The sequence below is a fragment of the Phoenix dactylifera genome, chromosome 14 (assembly GCF_009389715.1).
Source record: "Phoenix dactylifera cultivar Barhee BC4 chromosome 14, palm_55x_up_171113_PBpolish2nd_filt_p, whole genome shotgun sequence".
NCBI lineage: Eukaryota > Viridiplantae > Streptophyta > Magnoliopsida > Arecales > Arecaceae > Phoenix > Phoenix dactylifera.
The window spans coordinates 146,614-161,936 of NC_052405.1; the positions used below are offsets into that span (position 1 = coordinate 146,614).

The following is a 15,323-nucleotide window of genomic DNA, read 5'->3' on the forward strand; positions in this document are numbered from 1 at the left end:
TCAGCCATCAGGTGTGACCCGGCATCGTAGGCAAGTACCTCGCAATTTCATGCCACAGAAAGGAACATCTATGCCCCCCTCAAGTCCAGCCCTCCGGGCCTGCCCCCCCATAACGGGCAGTCATGATTCGGCTCCAAAATCCCTGCGGCTCCAGGATGAAGCGGGTAGCATGTCGGGCAAAAAGCAGCTCCCGTCTCTCCAGGAAAGACACAACCCCTAAACCACCCTTCCTGAGAGGGAGGCAAATACTCTCCTATGCCACCAGGTGCACCCCTCGACCCCCTCCATGCGAGCCCCATAGGAAGCCTCAAAGAAGACGTCTGATCTGCAGTAAAACTGCCCTCGGCACCACCGTGTTTGCCATGAGATAGATGGGCATGGAGCCCAGTATATATCGGATCAGCGTAACTCTACTGATCATTGATAGAGACGCTGCCTGCCCGCCCTCTAGCCTGCTCTGGACCCGTTGCATCAGCCCGGTGCACTCGGATACTCGCAACCTCCTACTTGAGATCGGAACACCCAGATAGGTCCAAGTCCTGTCCTGCTCAGGCATCTCCAGAATCCTCCGGATACCCCGTCGAACCTCGGGCGACGTGCTCGGGCTGAAGGAGATGGAGAATTTCTGGGCATTAACTCTCTGACTAGATGCAGTGCAATAAGCAGCCAGAACTCTCCTGATAGCCTGAGCATCCGCTACGCGAGCCTTGGTCAGGAGGAGACAGTCATTGACAAAGAGTAAATATGATATCGGCTGGGCCCTAGAGCTGGGACGTAAGCCTCCAGCTCTTTAGTGGCACACACAGCCCGTAAGGCTCCTATTTTTGGAGAAGGTTCTGAATATGAGAATAAATGGAGTTGTTGCCCTTAAAGTAAAGTAAGAAGGCGAGGAAAGGAAGTTGGAAAGCAATACGTATAAGGGATTGTTTTGTACAAGGCAACATCAATCCAGTTTCTTCCCCTGCTATCCAAAGACAATTGGACAGTCTCTGCGTAAAGACCTTTTTTATATTAAGCTCCTATCCGGATAGCACCCTTTTACAAACCTAAAATGCGAACGTATATTGCTTATTTTCTTCTTGTGGTCCTCCCTCTTCGGATCAAGACGAAGCCCCCCTTAGAGCCAGTTGCCCCTCCTGTCACTCGATGTAAACCTTGTGAAGGTCACTTTCTTGACTTCCTCCGGACAGCGCCTCGATTTCATCATTTTATAATGCGAAACACAGCAAACAAGTGGCATTAGTAAACATGAGCCTGATTAGAACCAAAGGAACCTTCGCACGAAAGAATACGTCTCCCGTTCTTTAAGTTCACGGCGGTATCAACATAGGCTAGGCGACGGCTTCACCTGATGTTCTCCAGGTCAGGTACTAGTCCCAGAAGCAAAGGAGAAAGAAGTAACAATTTACCTTCCTTCTGTTGTCATTTTCTTCGAGCTTAATACCAGCGTCTTGCCTCCAACAAGATGACCCCAACCAACCAGATAAATTTAAATTATGGTTCTCTCCTCTGGTTTTTGTGGTGTAGGAAGATATATGGCATGTCCGGGCAATCTATGGCTGCTCTGATCTTAAAAAGGGCAATGTCCAGAGAGCTATTTAATTGATTGATCGTAGCCTAAAATACTTGACAAATGAAAACTCAACAGCTTCGGACACTTTCAACTTTTCCATCCAACGTTCACAGTAGTTGACGATCAAGTATGTGATGCATGCTGCTTCGATGTCAATATGGTTTGTGAATATTCTGACATTTGACTTTGGATGCGTAAGAGGTGTGGATGAAAATGAAAGTTGTACATGTTCTTTTTTAATTTGAGAGGAGAGTAGCACCATGACCATGTATTCAGATGACGGTTTACTTGGGATCCGAGACAATATTAGCTGTGGCATGAAGTTCTTATTTTCAGTTTTGCAGCATGTTTGATCTAGCCTTGGCCCTTGTGGTGAGATAGTTCCCTTTCAAATTATTGTTGTTTAAAAATGGAAATGGCTTTCTGAAGGAAGTCTTCTTTAAAACTGCACACAGACTGCATGTTCATGACAGATGGAGACTTGAGGAGCCACCTTCGAGATGAGGAATGCTAAATGTATAAGTTGTAGACATGGCTTTTGATGGAATCTAATAACAAATTAGCATACGAAGGCATAGCTCCAGGCACATTGCTGATGTGGTTTGTTAGGATGATCTAGAGGCAGACTTGGGTTAGAGCAAGTATATCACATTGGGTATCCCAATGTACATCCAAACTCACGCTATTGGCCAATCACATTTCCATGGGTCACTACAATAGTTTAGCCACCAAAAATAAGATGCTGAAAACATAATCGATAACCATACAATGAATTATCTAATAGATTATCCATCAATACGTAATCTCTCGATAGATCATTACCACTTATTAAACAAAGTCTATTACCCTCTAAAAGTCCATTTGACTTTGCAAAATTTCAATTAAATATAATTCAACTTCTCTCAAATAAAACACTCCACACAATATTGTAATGGTCGAAATCAAGCTTACTCAAGTATATGCTGCATGTGATTCCATCCGACCGGGCTGAAGCATCTTCGAAGAAAAATCTCATACGAAATTAACAATAGTAAACTATGCTAAATAACATTAAATTATTGAAGTAGACTTTTTTTTTTTTAATTTTTCTGTTTTTTTTTCCTTCCTCTCATCGTTCTTATAATTATGATTTATTTTTGTTGGTGGAGACAATCTAAGATAGATTTATTAAGTGGGTATGTGATTTTAGAAGCTAGTAGATTATAACCAATACTAGTTAAGGAAGGGGGGTGTTGGGTTTGACCAGCTCCACCTCGGTCAACCGCGTGGGATTGGCTTCCAGAAATTATTGTGGGTGGACTCGGTGCTCCGGGGCAGCAGAAGCCAGCGAACCACCCTCTCCCTCCCCCCTCCGTCTCTTGTTTTACCTGACGCCGTCTCCGAGAGGAAGATCGCTTCTCGAAACACCAATCGATCCAGCAATCCAGCAATCCAGCAATCCCCTTCGGTGTGGCCCTCCTCCGCCCCCGCCGACCTGTCCCCTGAGGTTTTTTCTCTTTTCTCCTCGGTTTTCTCGCGTCGAATCGATAAGATCGCACCATTTGCGCTGATTTTGATTTGGATTTGCTTTGCTCCAATCTTTCGGATTCTGATTCTTGGCGGATTCGGTGGCGTTCATTCACGTGCTTGAGATGCTAAAGATCGTTGCCTTTTGCTATTTTAGCATTTATTCTTGTACTTCTTCTTTTCCGGGGGTTTGTTGACGATTGGAGTTGTTTAAATTGGATCCGATTTTGCTCCCTCTGGTGTAATTCGCCGTTGGTTTCGTTGCTCAGGGAGTTTACTTCTTTCTATATGGGAACAGAGGGAAAGAATTGAGGAAGGTTGGACGCCATGGGAGTGATTTGCTCGAAGGGAGCTGCTGTTGATAAATCGCCCAGTGAAAGCACTCTTAATGCTAATGTCCTCAGAGATGATGATATGATCGGTTATGAGTCCTACGAAAGGGAGAAAAGCAGTTTAAAGACTGTGCCGGTGGCTGAAACTATGGGGAAGGGGTTGCATGAAGAACCCTACTTGGTGCCCAAAGAGCCCCAAGAACCCAAAGAGTCGCAGCTGTCCAGAGTTCTTTCCCTAAAATCCAAGTCAACAAAGTCAAAGCCGGCCGCCTCTGGGAAGATCACGACAACCAAGGCAAGTCCTTTCTTGGATAGTTTCCTTCTGTTCTGAATATTATCGGAAACAATACTTTTTTAAATGACATAATATAAAGAGTGCACAGTGTCTTATATGATGCTCCAATGGGGGATTTTTGTCTATGATTATGTACGGGGGTTTAGGGGAATCAGTATACTTTACCGTGAAGGACTGAACTAAGAAATTGCGTTAAATAAATATAGTTTCATTGCATGTGTGACATGAAGTCTATTATGAAGAATTTCACTAGGATGATTCAAGGACCACCTGCAATCACAAGTTCAAGCTAATCATGTTGTTTGCTGAGTTTTGCTGTTTAGGTGATTTTTGGTTATGTTTAACCATTCTTACACATTTGTTGGATCAAAGAAGCTACAAATCCCATGATATGAACTCCATCTTAACTATGCCCTAGAAGTTTCTTGTCTTGAGATTGAATACATAAATATCAGGCAAAAGGCAGAGACCAAACTCTCTGTCCACTATGGATTATGGAGTTTGGCTTTTTTGGATCTATTACCAATATATGGCATGTCTCTTTTAAGATATGGGGCTGGATTGGATCTTTCTTGGTTATTCCTATTACTCTCCTATCTTAACCAGCTGTGGCTAAAAATGGTTTGGAACAAAAAAGGGAAGAAAGAAGATGGAGATAGCAGAGTTGTGACATGAAATATTGTGAGGAGGAAATAAAACTTATATTAAGCAAACCAAATCGAATATATAGAGGACATGGCTACTAATCAAATCAATCAGAGAATTTAGTTGATGGGTTGAATTTGCTTAAAATTCGCAGTATATGGGTTGAGTTGTATAATTTGTGGGGATGAACCCAGCTTCTGCTTTATATTTTTTGAAAGATGTCTTTTTTTTTGTTATAAAACAACTAAAGGTAATCAGGATTGAAGAAGCACTGTGTCTTGCATGTATGTTTATTCTCCTTCTGCAATCCTTAGGCTTTTGTAACTATGCCCCTTCTGGTGTGTGCCAGAACTTGTCATGGTATGATATATTACATTTGTGATGCAGGTTACTAGCACAGTTGCTGCAGTTGGTAGAGAAGAAGCAAACATAAGAGTAAAAGAAGAATAAAAGGCTATAGAATTATGTTGAATTTGTTGAACTTCAATAGATGAGTCAAATCGGCATGTAGGAGATCCCTTCTACTTTTAGAGGCCATTCGCTGGCTAGCCATGGGTAATTTGCGCAACAATCACTTTAAGGTTACAAAATTCAGGTTCCTGTGGAGCTTTGTTTAAAGAAACACCTAAATCATTCAAATACAATCTTAATTACTCTAGAACTACTACAGCCTAAGGGTCCTGAACTACAACTTAAATGGGGTTTTTAAACATATACATGGCAAATTAGGACCCCAAAACATTGTCGAAGCAGTCCCCAAAGACCTCCAGTAAAAACTGGCCTTTCTTCTCTATTCAACCAATGTTACTGTGTAAGATTTCAATGATATGGCCAGTTAAATGATTTCTACCTTATCACTTAGAGCTTTCCCAAAAACATAGACAGAATGCATCAAGAGTCCAAGCTGAAAACAAAAAGGCACTTGCATTGAAAGTGGCTCAGAAAACTTGAAAAAACTCCAGACCAGGAAAGGGGATCTCTTGGGACTTCAACACTGAAAACCTGCACTCTTAACCTTTTTTGGTAAACCTTTATCACAAGAATTTATTATATGTGTCTGTGTAATTTTAAAGTTAAGTTCCTCAGTCCAAAAGTCCCTCCTAGTCTGGTAATATTTTAAGAAAGTATGTGACAGCATTCTTAGGCATATTATATTACTCTTGGTTTAGTGCAATAGGAAGTGCATCAAGATCTGGGGATTTGATATTTTTAATTATACCAAGTTTACCAACCAAGTTTATTGGATGATGTTAGCTTGAAGCATGTTTATATGTCACAATATTGTTCAAATTAGATTTGAACCTCAGAAACATACCTATTTTGGTTTTTTAGTTACTAACTTCATGCTTTATTCACTTATTTTCATATGTGTCCAAAAGGTTTTGCATCAAATTAAGCTTCTCACAATATGGAACTGATTTAGATACCTCATTTATTATATTTTTAGTAAAGAGCATGAGAGATTGCATCGGGCCAGTCTATGAAACTTTTGACTCATTTTTCACTTGCAAACTCTCATGATGATCGAGATGAAGTTGTTATTAGGTGGCTATTGGTATTCCTGACATTACCAATATGAGTCGAGCCAAATGAAATGAAACCAGAAATTGAAATTGTCCCACCATCTGGTAGTGTTTCAGAAATTGCATTTTTTAGATAATGTTATTTATCAGCATGACCTACTTATTTGTTTGATTTTGCTCTTCATTATGGAATCTAGATGCGATTTTACCAAATCAATATATGACTGTACCTTGTTCCTCTATAGTCTTACTCTAATGCCTTATGGATCGACGTGAGTACACATAAAGGAAGCTTAGGAGTTGCATCAGTAGTATATATAGTGATGAGGGCTGGTCAAACCTTGAGAATATATCGTCATGTGCAAAAAGCCAAATGTAAATCCGATAAGAAGAGGGTCTAATTGGACATTTTGGAAGTTTCAATGTCTGAAAAGCCTGCATTGGAAGCAGATGCAGTCCTTGGTAGAAATGTGTGATGATAAATGATTGGCAAAGTTGTAATTGGTTAAAGTTTGCTATTTCTGTTTAAGTTTCTGATGCATCTTGATCCACCTTAGCTTGTTTTTATTGCAAATTTCATCTACCATCGCTGAAAAGTTTTGGTAGGTTGCTGATTTTGTTTACATCTAATTTATTACACTGCACACATTCCTCATGTACCTTATTGAAAAAGGTTTGTCTCTGTTTTATTGTTTGTAAAAACTATTACCTCGACAAGCAAACCATGGTATTATTACTTTTTTTTTGGCTAAAACGGGCATTTCATACATCACGGGTACGAATACACCCAATAGAATCGGCAAACAAAAGGTTCCGATGGTATTATTACTTAAACTGTTTTTCAGTAAAGCAACCAGCATGGTTAACTATGTTGTTACAGGTCTCGGAAGTCAGCTTACTTTTGGGGAGGGCTGGTACCGCTGGACTTGGAAAAGCAGTGGAGGTTCTGGACACACTTGGTAGTAGCATGACTAGTTTGACCCCCAGTGGCGGGTTTGTTTCAGGGGTCACAACGAAAGGCAATAAAATATCAATTCTAGCTTTCGAAGTTGCAAACACAATAGTCAAAGGTGCCAATCTCATGCAATCGCTTTCAAAAGAAAATATAAAGTATTTGAAAGAAGCGGTGCTTCCCTCAGAAGGTGTGCAACATTTAGTTTCCAAAGATATGGATGAGTTGCTAAGGATTGCTGCAGCTGACAAAAGGTGTGTAGTGAGCATTAAAGTATTTCCATTTCAATATATTTGAGAAGAATCCCTGTTAAAAGTGACAAAATTTTATTTGCCTTCTTTAAGTGTACTATGTGCATACCCCCCTTCTCGAGAAATAACTTGTCAGTATTTGATGTCAATTTAACCAGGGAAGAGTTGAGAGTATTTTCTGGAGAAATTATTCGATTTGGTAATCGTTGTAAAGATCCTCAGTGGCACAACCTGGACCGTTATTTTGCCAAGTAGATATCTCATTAGTTCTGCAGCACATTATTTCTCAACGCATTTTTACAGCATCTAAAATGTGACTTATATTTTTTCTTTACTTCATCGTCATCTAGACTAGAGTCAGAACTTACACCTCAGAAGCAGCTGAAAGAAACAGCAGCTGGAGCTATGCAGAATTTGATGACATTGGTTCGGTATACAGCTGTGAGTATTCTTATTTCTTGGTATATAAAGAACAAATCATCTCCTCTATTGTAACTGTGCATGTTGATTTCAACCGTGAATGATAAATGTGCATTTTAATTAAATTGTGATCATTAACAAACCATTGCAATATGATGTTGTATCTAGAAACATTTTAAAGATAAAGATAATGCTTGAACTTCCAACATCCATTTCTTGGTGAGGCTAGATAATTCAGGATAGATTTATTCAAATAGGCTGGAATGGAAACTAAGTTGACTGTCACTTCTGGGATATTTTTTTTGTAGAATAACTACAATATATGCCTTGTCATATAGATTACTGATAGTAGATATTTAAGACCTAAACCTATATCCTAACACTCTTTGGACCTTTATTTATCTATACTTTTTGCTTTTGAAGCAACCCAATTATATCTAGTTGTATGTTTGTGGTGTCTGTATCAATTTTTATATGATGATTGTTATTATGTCAATAAAGGAATTGTCTTGTGCTGTTGAAGTCGTAATGCAAAAATTACATCTTGTAAGACGGTACTCTCATGTTTGCCTTGTATCCGTTGATGTTGTCTTGCCTTTGAAGAAATCAACCTTTAAAAAATATTGGAGATTGCAATACAAGTATGACAGGTTAGTCATTTGACCTGAAGCTTGCTAAAGATAACTTCACTTGGATACTTGGCGCTCTGAAGTGGCAACAGTCAAGTACATAGAATATCTTGCATATAAGTACTCATATTAGTGTTTTATTTCTAAGTGCTAAAAACTTCCGTGCAGAAAATCTCATATCATATAGATAGCAAAATGGCATACTATCTCTATTGATTTTATGAAGAAGTTAACTTTAATTGTCATAGGAATTCACCAGTTACCCTTTTCAGGGTACTGTCTTTCTAGAGGTGCCTATACTTTTTACCTATTTTCATATTTGTTTTGGTTGGTTTTTAACTTATGTTTTTCTCAGGAACTGTACCATGAGTTGCATGCATTGGATAGATTTGAACAAGATTATCGACGGAAACTTGATGAAGAGAACTTAACTGCAATTCAAAGAGGTATACTGCTTTTGTATCTGAACCTCCCGTTTAGTTATAGTGTCAAAAGTCCATTTTAAGCTTTTGGTGTATCGAATATTCTTTCTATAAGAGATAAGTAGTTGTTTCTGGCAAAGAATGATTCTTTATATTATGTTTTATTGGTGACCTGGGTAAAATTGAGATTGTCTTGTCGAGTGCTGAAAGCTGAATTATTCTAGATAACTGGTATTGTTTAAACTTCATAAGCATATACAAAAAGTAAATATATTATCATAAAATGCCAGCACAACACTGTTTGTCCAAATTATATTGGAATTCTTATAGTTTTTGGTGCAATATGCACTCCATACTGTACAAATAGCACCTTTTCTTTAGTAAATAATGTTGTAGAGAGAATTCAGAACCTTTTATTTGGAGTCAGATGAAGGGAAAGTGTCACTAGGTGTAGACTCGGCTCTGAAGCTTAAGGCGGTGTAGAATGAACTATGCATTCTTATAATATGGATATTATTATATGTTGTACTTTTAGAAATGAAGAATGACATGTGCAGAAGATTACAGCTAAGAGGTTGGTGTCACTTCAAATTGGAGCTCAAAGCACCATGCAAGTTACCTCATCAATGAAGCTTAGGACTCCGGGATCTATGGATCACAGCAAATTATGAGATGCTTATCTCACTTCACTATTGCTGTACTCTCCCAGTTTTGTTTAATATTTGTTTCAACATGACATCAAATTATTATTTATTTATGAAGAAAATACCAAAATGTTTGATCTTTATAATATTAGTTAACTTTATTGGGTGTTTTCTTGTTTTTCAATCATCGACATTGTGCTCATGAGTGTGATATTCAATAACCAGATTCAGTCTTTCCCCAACAGATGAGATAATTCATGTTTGTTATGTAATTTATGCCATTAATTTTCTACCATGTTATGTCTGTCATTTACCTCTAGGGGACAATCTTCAAATTCTAAGGCAAGAATTGAAGAGCCAACGGAGGCATGTAAAAAGCTTAAAGAAAAAATCACTCTGGTCCAGAATTTTGGAAGAGGTAGGTAGGTAGTATTTTTTACATGTCAAAATTTCCATTAGCATGTAATTTTATCTGCATGCCCTGTCAAACTTTAAAATTGTTATTTTCTTTGACTGTATGCCCAATATCGTTGCAAACTCTTCCCACAAGTAAATATTCTGTATGGTGATCCTTTCTGAAGCGTCTAATTTTTGTGCCTGGGCTGCTGAATATGGATGTCATGTGTATGACTAGTTCAAAAAAAATGGTTTTCCCTGGAATAACAAGCTCATTTACTTTTATTGTAGGTCATGGAGAAGCTCATAGACATTGTCCACTTCTTACATCTGCAGATCCATGATGCATTTGGAACTGCTGGTATATTTTGCTTAAATATTACTCCTAAACACTTACATGCAACCATTTTCGTATTCAGTCATGTAAATATGAGAATGACTATCAACCCCTTTATGCTTACCTTCTTTTTGTGCAAAACCAGAACCTACAATACAAATAGCATGATCCTAGTTTTTTAAAGATCCCAGAAATGCATATGCTTCAGTTCCGAGGAATGATTGCCTATAAGTGGATTCTGTATACGTTCTTTTCACCTCTTTAATTTAGTTTAAATTTAAGTATTTATCATTTATCCTTGGTGAATAATACTTTAGATTTGGTGAAGACTTCAGAATTTTGTTGCTTAAGCATATGAGTATCAGCATCAAAAAAATTCTTCATATAGAAGTACAGGCCAACAGCTTGGATCCAAGAAGAAATTTAAGGAGACACTCTAAATGAGCTGTCTCAACTTCTCTGTTAGTTATTGCAGTTTACTTCTGAATGTGGTACCTTGTGTGCTGTTCTCTAGCTAGTGTATCGCTATAATGCATAGGATACAAGCATGAAAAATATAGTTTGGTTATTCCATCTTTTGGGCTAGCATGATTGGACATGATCTTCAGCATGTTCAGAATTGTTGCATAGACTGAGGAGAGCTCCAGCTCTAGATTTAGTGGGCTACCTTCCGGCCTACATAGCATATCACATCTGGAATCCTTTTTCTTATAAAAATAGTAAATATTTACCCATGAATGGCATCTATAAGCTTTCTATTATTGTAAAGAGGCTGATCACATGACTAAATATTAAAATGGTCCAAGATACAATGGGTATATTTTGGAACAACACTGAGTAAATAAAAGGGACAGATGAGAAACTGTAATTTTGATAAGTTGTATTTCTTTATTAATATAAATATCAATGCCATATTTCTACTTATGTATTGGCCTAACTTTGTGCGAGTAAAATGAGACTTTTCACCTGTAGTGATGTTTGCTCGATTGATTTTTATACCCTTTATACCTCCTTGTTAAGGGAAAATTCTTAATTTGTTTGAAGCACTTGGGTGCAGCCTTTTGTCAGTTGAGAGGGTCACGAGTCAGGTAAGGAAGGTATCAAGTCAAATTGGTGAGTTATTTGATTGGCCCAAAGTTTGCATGTTAGATGACTTTAGTTTGGGGGAAGTGGATTATCTAGTAAGAAACATGATATTCTAATGTTTTGAGTAATTGATGCAAACATAGGATTAAACATGAAAAGACAGGATCAAAAGGATAATCACAGGATTAAGGGGGAGACCATTAGGTAATATCAAATCAAGAAAACGTAATGTATGGATGTTGAACAATTTGTTCATGCCAGTACCTTCCACTATGACGTCAATTTGCTTCTTGCAATAGTGTTTAATTTTTCGAAATTTTTTTAGCCATGTTTCATTCTCATGATATATTAATTGTATCAAATTTCAGACGGAGATAAACCTTTGAGGGGGTCCAGCAGTCATCAAAGATTAGGGTCAGCTGGTCTTGCATTGCATTATGCAAATATCATCACTCAAATTGACACTCTTGTAAGTTCCTTTATGCCGACATTTACTATCAGTGCATGCATGTTGATTGCTAAATGCTGTGTTCTTTTCCTTCTATTTAGTTTTTTCAAGAAATTGATTTTCACTTTGTGGAAAAGTAATTCATGAAATTGTTTTCTCAGATTATCGATACTCAGAAATTCTTGTAACTTCTATCACTTGCTCAAAAGGTGGACCCATCAATCCAAATATGGACAAATACTTTGGATCATGCTTTAACTTTGAATATTTTCTCTTATTATTTATGCAAAATCTATCTTCATTTTGTAAAGAGGGATCCAGTTGCCACCTTCAAGGGATTGCTTAACTGACACTTTCCTGAGCCACCTTTGTGATGCGATTTTTGTCACTTTTGTTGAAATAACTTTTTTATTGTCTTCTCTCTTTAATATGCTGTCTTCTGCTAATGCTATATTTTGATTATTGTCATGGAAAATCTGTCTGAAAAACATGTGGTGGTAACAGGTATCACGATCAAGTTCTGTGCCTCCAAACACAAGGGATGCATTGTACCAAGCACTGCCTCCCAGCATAAAATCTGCTTTACGCGCTAAGTTACAATCATTTCAGGTCAAGGAAGGGGTATGTGATCATAACTTTCACCCTCTGCCGGTTAAAAAAAAATTGACTGTGCAATCTGATGAATCCACATTATATAAGATCTTTATTTCTTATACTATTTCCTTTTTGACTGCTAGCTCACTGTTTCTCAAATCAAAGCTGAAATGGAGAAAACGTTGCAATGGCTTGTCCCAATTGCCAATAATACAACCAGGTAATGTCATTGCCTACGTTTATGTTTATACGATCAACTAATGCAGTATCTTTTTGACTGCTTAGAATCTTGGATATGTTCAATGATGTACTCTTTTCTTTTCATGTCTGTGGCTACATAACAATCCTCAGAGCACACCATGGTTTCGGTTGGGTTGGGGAGTGGGCAAACACAGGGTTAGTAGCTAATTCATTTATCTTTTCCCTTGTTTTATGAGAATCTCGACATCTGCTGCATTCACGAGCAAGCTGTTTCATATTTATCATCATCATTATCAGCATTATTTGATCTTTCAGGACTGAATTGAATCACAAACCAGCTGGGCTGACTGACTTCATCAAGATAGAGACACTCCACCATGCAGACAAGGATAAAACTGCGGCATACATACTTGACTTGGTGGTGTGGCTTCACCATCTAATCAGCCAGTCTAGATCTGGAAATGGAGGCATCAAGTCTCCAATTAAATCCCCAATTCATTGTCCCACAAAGATGAGCTTGGTAATTTCTTTGGCACAGAACAAATCCATCAGCCCAACATCCATGCTTACACAAGAAGACCAAGAAATGTTACGATATGTCAACTCCAGAAAACTTACGCCGGGGATAAGCAAAAGCCAGGAATTTGACAGTGCCAAGTCAAGATTGAGCAAGGATGACAGGTTGAGTAAGAGCAGTAGTCATTCTCCAACAAGTGAAAGCACAAAAGAACTATCTGCGACGAGGAATCCAACAGTGGCCCCCATCATTGATTTTGACATTGACAGGATTAAAGTTTTTGATGTAATTGATAGAGTGGAAAATCCTTAGAAACTATTGAGAGTTTGCATTCAGGGTACAATTGGATTATTGGTGTAGGATACTCTCGGATTGGGTAGAGGCAGCAGTGTAAGATAAACAAGAGTGGCAGAAGGGATGGGTATATGTCTTTTGTACACAGCAATGGTGATCATGGTTGATTTGTATTTTATACAGGGGAACTGTTCCATCTTATATGCACAAATCAGAGGGAGGAATAGGGCGGCATCACCTGAGCTTATAAAAGGGATGTGGTGATTTTTCTAATACTCAATTTTCAGTTACTTTTCTGTCATCGTCTATCCATTACTGTGTTAATTCTCAAGCAAAATGGCACCCTGAAGGGGATCGTTGCGAAAGCCTGGCAGTTTTATGCAGTTATGATAGCTGAAGTCTTCAAATTTTAGATATGCTATTTGCTTCCACAGGTCAGTAATTAAATCAAGCAAACCTTGGAGTATGAAATATTATAGCACTTCAATAAAAAAGGGGTTGTCAGACAAGATTCACCTCATCGACTGATTGAGGGGGCTTTGATCTTGAGAATTGGCAAATAGAACTGCACTTTATGGAGCATGAGTCTTCTATTTCCTTAAAGTATACAAAAAGAAAAAAAAACATTTCAGTCATCTTGGGATGCATGTAAGATGCATATGCTGTGTAGGAACAAGTTTTCATCTTAGAACTTTTCAACTTGCATCAAGAGGGTTGGATAGCATCAGAGGCAAGAAGTAGGGGAAAAGGAACTGCTTGTTGCAGCTCTCAATTGTTTGATTTAGCATCAAACAAGGGTTGTTCTTTTAAGGAGACTATCAAGCACTTCAAGATTGTTAGGTTATAGAGAGATTCCTCTCAAGCCTGTGGAGTGAACAATCTCTCTCGAGAAGGATGCCATTCTCTCGCAGGAGCAGATCCATGCAGAAGCTATGCGTGGATCTCAAAGTCCACCTGCAGACGCACAAGCATTTAAATGCATGGATTCTTATGAGATCTGCTTCAATTGTGAACATTTATTTATTTATTTTGCTGTGGAAAAGGAGAAGGGGGGGGGGGAGGAAGGGATAAGCTCATCCCGGCATAGCAGCTCCCACTGGGCTCCCATTCCGCCAGGAGAATGTTCGATGCGGATAGAAATGACCGTGTGTTGGGCACGCCGGCCGGTTTTACCATACCCTTTCCACCCGTGGGCCCGGCTCGTTACCCCTCTTGGCTTCGGCACGGTTACCCTCCATGTGAGTATGTCACACCTAGCACCACTGAGGCTATCAGCGGACCAATAAGCCCTCCCAGACCACATATGCGAGTAGGGAGCATCTGGTCTCCACAATTTAATCGACGCCTGTGCGTTTCAAACTTGGAACTGCTTGATTGGAAGTAAGGCACTCCTAAGTGGCAATTGTGAATATATTCAACCGCACATTTGTCGGAGTACACTTGGCGCACCTAATATATATATTTGTAAGCTTTGTTGCGGAGTGATGGCAAAATCGCTGGTTCTCGAAGTTAATGGGCTGCATTTTGGATTTCGTGGGTTGGTTTGTTGGACATTCTGAGACACGCTTACAAGCCCATCCCACGGTAGGTATGTAGGCCTCATTCTCCAATCACAGTGTTGCTAACAGAAAGCAACATGTATTCCATTCAAAAACTAAGGCGGACAGCTTTGACTAAACCCTCTGAAAGCTAATAGCTGTTCATTTCCATTGCAATGGAAACTATGGCCATTATTTACCGAATTTAATCTTTGGTTGGATTTTCTACGGATAAATAATGATTGTTCTACTGATTGCTATAGTTGTCATTACTGAAACATAATGGTCGATAACAGTAAAATAAAGCCTTTTCTCTCAACGAAAGTAAAAAATAAAGACGTTATCTTCTCATTTACCAATGAACAGGTGTGGTGGCATCCCACCGTTTTGCTAATTCAGAGACGACTTCTTCCTTGCTACACTCCGTGCCTCCTCTCTTCATAAGGTTTGGTTCATACAGCACTACATTGCAAACATGGCAGTCCCTTTTTTTTTTAATTTTTTTTTAAAATTCTTCTTGCTTTGATCTAAAATTATTGTTACAACTATTACCATACTGTACTAAATCGGATGGTACGAAGCGTACCATATCATATTCGGTACCGATATATAGTACAAGAAGCGTACCGATATTCATTATGTCCAATTGGCTTCCGTATTAGAAATACTGATACAATGAGAGAATAGCACTGATACGGAGTCTAATACTAAGATGGCGTA

General features: G+C 38.6%; 1 protein-coding gene across 2 annotated transcripts; it reads left to right on the forward strand.

The window, feature by feature from the left end:
- Positions 1 to 2,833: 2,833 nt before the first annotated feature.
- On the forward strand, positions 2,834 to 13,366 carry LOC103701309 (protein PSK SIMULATOR 1-like). Of its 2 annotated transcripts, none has more exons than XM_008783325.4 (13): positions 2,834 to 3,059; positions 3,378 to 3,706; positions 6,755 to 7,080; positions 7,236 to 7,328; positions 7,428 to 7,518; positions 8,482 to 8,572; positions 9,513 to 9,610; positions 9,880 to 9,949; positions 11,380 to 11,480; positions 11,964 to 12,080; positions 12,197 to 12,273; positions 12,405 to 12,449; positions 12,570 to 13,366. In XM_008783325.4, the coding sequence occupies exons 2-13, from the start codon at positions 3,407 to 3,409 to the stop codon at positions 13,081 to 13,083; spliced, it is 1,923 nt and encodes a 640-aa protein (XP_008781547.2). In that variant the 5' UTR covers positions 2,834 to 3,059; positions 3,378 to 3,406; the 3' UTR covers positions 13,084 to 13,366. The 2 variants fall into 2 exon arrangements, with proteins under 2 accessions (XP_008781547.2, XP_008781546.2); XM_008783324.4 differs by having other exon boundaries at positions 2,835 to 3,059; positions 3,349 to 3,706.
- Positions 13,367 to 15,323: the final 1,957 nt, after the last annotated feature.

Coding starts and splice junctions, on each gene's coding strand:
- LOC103701309 (XM_008783325.4), top strand. CDS start 3,407: ATGGGAGTGATTTGCTCGAAGGGAGCTGCTGTTGATAAATCGCCCAGT. Junction 9,611..9,879: donor GGTCCAGAATTTTGGAAGAG/GTAGGTAGGTAG, acceptor CTTTTATTGTAG/GTCATGGAGAAGCTCATAGA. Junction 12,081..12,196: donor CATTTCAGGTCAAGGAAGGG/GTATGTGATCAT, acceptor TTTGACTGCTAG/CTCACTGTTTCTCAAATCAA.